This window comes from Onychomys torridus, chromosome 2, assembly GCF_903995425.1.
Source record: "Onychomys torridus chromosome 2, mOncTor1.1, whole genome shotgun sequence".
Lineage (NCBI taxonomy): Eukaryota > Metazoa > Chordata > Mammalia > Rodentia > Cricetidae > Onychomys > Onychomys torridus.
The window spans coordinates 44,245,617-44,251,127 of NC_050444.1; the positions used below are offsets into that span (position 1 = coordinate 44,245,617).

A 5,511-nucleotide genomic window follows, 5' to 3' on the forward strand; every position below is an offset into this window, starting at 1 on the left:
CCCAAAACTGGATGGAATTCAGCATCTCCAGGGTGACATCTCCCTGGGGTCCTCTAGTTGCTCTTCTGCCTTAATAAGGAACTGCTTCAGTAATCATGGCTGTGAGTTTTCACGATGGTGGAAACAGCACCCCAGGGTTCTAGGAGCATCCCCACCCCCAGCTGCGTGGCTACTTTGAATCTCTGAGCCCCAGGTACTGGCAGTGAGCCACCTACTTGATCCCAGGTGGTAGCAGAGTTTGTGGGTCCAGAGCTCTGGTGGTCAGGTGTTCCTTCCCATGCAAGCAGAAGACTGGAGAATTGAAGGGGTGTATACTGGGAGAGGCAAAATCCCAGAGACACCGATGGGACAGGATTGGCTCCCCAGTCAAGAAAACTTTCAAAATAATATCACTAAATGCTTACAATAAAAAGGCAAGAAAAATAGGGATTAACTCTGATCTGGAAAAGACTGGTAATAGGGTTTGTGATATGAGCACTCTTTCTCGCTAATTCACACATCCTTTGGTGAGTGTGAGGTGGTCATTACAGACAGTCTTCACCAGTGTTGGGACTGGTTATGAAAAAGGAACAGGGTCCTGCTCAAGGCAAGAGTGGCCATCGCAAACTCTGTCCCAAAGAAGTCCATACTCCGACGCTCTGAAGAGACTAATGTCAAATGCTTGGGCCAAATTAGCCACTGTTTTGAGGAAGACCAAAAGACTCCCATGACGATGTTTATCAGGAGTACATCTTTAAAAAGATTTCAGTGTACTGTATTTGGTCAGAGTTAGTTAGCTGAACTAAAATGTAGCCAATGGAAGAATCGCATGTACTGTATGGGAAAGTGTAGAAAATTGACATTTGCAATTATAAGACCTAGCACTTGTTTTCTTCTATTCATAGTGACTGGCATGATTGCGTAGTTAAGAAATAACAAACAAACAAAAAAAAAAAAGCACGGTTTTCAAGAGTGAAGTCCTTTGGAAAGATTTTTAAGTCAAAATGTTGAGATGGTCAGATGAGTATCTAGTGTAGTCTAGCATTGCCACTAAATACAGTCCAAGGGGCAGTAGGGCGCAGAGGAAAGGTTCCACTTGAGATAACAAGTCTTCATGCTGCCGGTGCCCCCACGCTCTGAATTCCACGCAAGGCCCAAAGAGTTCAGGGTGTCAGAGGTAGGTAATCCAGCTCTGTACCTTTTTCTTAAGGAAAGAGCGGTGTTTAAGTAAAAAGTGGTGGAGTCCAAGCCAGGTGGGCAAAGATGAACCCCACCCCGCCCCAGAAGAGAGGGTACAGTCTAGCTCTCAGCGACAAAAGGCGGTCCCCACTCTAGGCATGCTCATTATGGTTTTAAGGTTCTTGAGGGTTTATGAGCTCCTCCTAGAATCAATCTCTCTCTCTCTCTCTCTCTCTCTCTCTCTCTCTCTCTCTCTCTCTCTCTCTCTCACACACACACACACACACACACACACACACACACACACACACACACATACACACACATGTCTGCTTCTTGGCAACTGGGTGTTTTTCTGGCTCCAGCTCAACCTGAGGGTCTAAGAAGAACCCTGCACCAATCCACCCAGGCAGAGCCAGTGATGCCAGCGACAACTTTCCCGGAACAATGCAGCCCAGGAGCCACCTGGACCACCCCTAAGCGCCTCCTTGGCCCTTCATCCGGAGTCAGCCATCAGCCACTGGGTGGAGGCTGGGGAGCAGGGGGGGGGGGGCGGAGGTGTGCAGCGACTCCAGAGGAAAAACTTGGCTTCTTCTAAAGGCCTGGCTGCGGTTTCTGGTTAGCGGCTTGAGGCGGAAGGCATCCGGAGAAGTCCTGTCCGGCTGAACTGCTGCTGGGGGCCCCTGTGGTCCACAGGTGTCTGCTGCAGAGCCTCGGGTGACAGCAAGCAGCTGGGAGTCCAGGCATTGCCCAGGACACGTAGTCTAGGAGGAATCATCCGGCGATGGAGCTGCTATAGGGTATGCAGCTGGCTCTGCCAATAGATCCCCACTGCCTGAGCCCACAGAGTGCCCTTAGGCCAAATTTCGTAAACACGCATCACCCAGGGCCCTACTAGCAGCCAGCAGTTTCTGCTGCTTGGGTAAGGCTTTTTAGGTCTTGGGTTTTAGATATCTGCTGTGTATCTCCAAAGATAGCCCAGTGGAGTCTACCTCCTGTCCTCAGCTCTAAGAGCGGTAGGTAGCACAGCACAAGGTAGCATGGGTTTTTGCATTTGGTTTTCTTCAGCTTCCAATAGGGTGTAATATAGACAAAGTCTCTGACTTCTGGAAACTTTAATTTTAGTTGATTTTAAAAACTGAAAAAAAAAAAAAAATAAGAAGAAACCAAGAAAGTCGTAGAAATAGGTTGTGGTGGCTAATGTTTAAAATCCCAGCATTGAAGAGGTAGAGGCAGGATTCCTGATTAAGGCTACAGCCAGGCATGGTGGCACACACCTTTAATACCAACATTTGGGAGGCAGTCAGGCAAGCATAGTCACATGGTGAGAACCCATATTAAAAAGGAAAATGTTTGAGGCCAGCGTGGGCTACATTACAACCCTGTCTCAGAGGACTCTAGTTTGATTCCCAACGCCCACATGGAGGCTCACAACCATCTGTGACTCCATTTCCAAGGTATCTGACTCCTTCTTTTGGCATCCATGGGCACCATGCAAAAGCATGCTACACAGACAACAAGCAGGCAAAACAATCATATACATAAAATAAAATAAATTAAAAAATCCAGCTACAGAAGAGATGTCAGTTATGGGCCACTTTCCTATTGGATACCTAAAAAGGATGTAAGAGGGAAAAGCAGGTCAAGGAGACAGCAACACAACAATCCTCTCCTTTTTCCCTGCAAGCTTGGGGGGGGCACTTTTTAATGGGCCTCTTTGAATTTAAGATTTGAGACTACAAAAGCTGGGCATAGTGGCACTTGCCTTTAATCCCAGCACTTGGGAGGTAGAGGCAAGTAGATCTCTGTGAGTTCATGTTCGTGGAGGCCAGCCAGTACTGCATAGTGAGTTCCAGGACAGCCAGAGCTACAAAGTGAGACCATGTCTCAAAACAAACAAATAAAAAAAGATTTGAGACTACAAAAATCTTTCTTTTGTCCAATAAATTATAATTCTCAAAGACATTCTCCATTCTGTTCACCACATGAATTTCTGGTGCCCAAAGAGGCCACAACAGAGCATCAATCCCTCAGAACCTGAGTTACAGACAATTATGAGCCATCATATGGATGTTTAGAATTGAGCTCCACTCCTCAAGAAGAGCAGCCAGTACTCTCAAAGGTTGAGCCATCTCCCCAGGCCCCTGTTTTATGATTTGTAAAGCTGAGTACCCAAGACCATACTTTCCTGATCATTTTCTATGGTTTATTAAAACTGAGTATTGGACAAGTTCAGTAATTCATACTGGCCATATGGGTAGTGAATGAAAGAAGTCTTGTTGGCATCTGGGTCTGACATCAGTTCAGTGTTCTGCTTGCCATTCCTAATGGTATACTATAACTATATTTCAGCAAGAAAAAAGATGGGATAATTAACCAATGAGTATTTACTGAGAACCTACTAGTAGCTCAGTATATTAAAGGGCCTGTGGCCCTGTGGTATTATTCATCCTTAACAGAATTCACATTGCTACATACTTGACACTGTATCCTTTGGGCATGGACAATATGATATAGAAGTTACACACACTCCAGGTACATGGATAAGTCTTGCTTCCTAGCTTCAGCATACTACCTACAGGGTCCTCATGGTAGATTTGAAAAGCTCTCATTATTTAAAAGAGTATAATAATTATTAATAAACTTGTTTATAGGACTAAACAAATCAGTATCGTAACTATTTTTAATCATGAAGTCCTTTTAGGTAGTTGGATTAGATTTCTCCCAGACAGAAAACAATAATTCATTACACACAAGCTGAATAATCAATTTATATTCAATTATGTTAAATAAAGACTCTTCAAGCTGGGCATGATTATGTAATCCCTGTGGTGACATAATGTGTACCCTAATAAATTTGCCTGAGGATTAGAGGACAGAGCCAGTCACTAGATTAGACATAGAGGTCAGGCAGTGGTGGCACACACCATTATTCCCAGCACTTGAGATCTCATGCCTTTGCTTGGGAAGCATACATGCCTTTAATCCCAGGAAGTAAGATGGTAGGGCAGAGAAAAGTATATAAGACACAAGGAAACAGGAACTCACTCTCTTTAGGCTGAGGATTTTATAGAGGTGAGAACTAGTGGCTGGCTGTTCTGCTTCTCTGATCTTTCAGCTTTCACCCTGATACCTGGCTCTGGGCTTTTTATTAAAAGACCATCTAAGATTCAAACAACAAACCCCATTACTTGGGAGATTGAGGCAGAAGAATCAGGAGTTCAAGGTCATCTTTGGTTACACAGTTAAGGTCAAGGCAGCCTGGACTACATGAGACCTTGTCTTTACAAATGAAACAAAATGAAATAAGTCTTCATATTAAATCTAGTTCTAATTGTTATTGAATGCACAACATAAAAGAAAAATACCATTGCATAAAGTAAGACCCTAGAGCTGAGAGTATAACTTAGTGGTACAGTATATGCTTAGTATGCGTAAGATTCTGGATTTAATTTCTGGTACAAATGAAGGGATGAATAAATGAATTCTTTTGTTGTTGTTTGTGGGAGCCCACAACCGACTCAGTGTCCCAGTTTGAATCTGAAGTCTATTCCGAGTCAATAGAGTTCAGGTTTGTTTGTTCCAAGGCTGTGAGAAAGTCCTGATTAGCCCACAAGAAGGAACACACTATCTAGCTAGACTCAGTCTACTGATGCCAGCTGGATAGAAAATGAAACTGCCTGCTCCTTGATGCAAGGCAGAATAGATAGTGGTTGAATGCCTGTGCTGTGCATTGTTCTACCTCTGTCCTTCAAAACTGTATATAAGCTGGCTGTGAGGTAAACTCAGGGATGTCTGGCATTGACCAGCAGACCTCTCGACTCTTTTCTGTCTTCTTTATTGTCTCTTCAATCCACACGCCTCTACCCAACTACCCAGCTGATAGTCGGCAGGCTCTGATAGTTGTTTTGTTTTGCTTTGTTTTTCAAGATAGGGTTTCTCAGTACAGCCCTGGCTGTCCTGGAACTCACTCTGTAGACCAGGAGGGCCTCAGACTCACAGAGATCTGCCTGCTTCTGCCTCCCAAGTGGTGGGATTAAAGGTGTACATCACCCCACCACCACCACCACAACACTGAATATGAATTGTTAGATGCAAGGTTTACCATGATGTTAACTTACCAAACTCAAGTATCTTCTATCACAATTTGACCAAACCACAGTTCTCAGACTGGGAAATATTCTAAAGCAAGTGCATTTATGGCCATTTTCTGGCCATGGACACCTAGTTTTCTGGTCTCTTGAATTGCCACCAATCATCTTGTTTGCTAAATAGATTCTTTTTTCCCAGAAGACTACTTGAAATATCTCAAAAAAAAAAAAAAAAAAAAAAGATTCCTTTTACTCATATCCC

The 5,511-nt window shown here is 43.9% G+C and overlaps 1 protein-coding gene across 1 annotated transcript in view; it reads left to right on the top strand.

Moving 5' to 3' along the window:
* Window positions 1–1,093: 1,093 nt before the first annotated feature.
* Ccnc (cyclin C) overlaps window positions 1,094–5,511 on the top strand; it is a 20,671-nt gene continuing 16,253 nt past the window's right edge. The window contains exons 1-2 of the mRNA XM_036178533.1: window positions 1,094–1,156; window positions 1,782–1,958. Of these exons, the coding sequence (XP_036034426.1) occupies window positions 1,094–1,156; window positions 1,782–1,958 (240 nt within the window). The remainder of the gene's footprint in view (window positions 1,157–1,781; window positions 1,959–5,511) is intronic.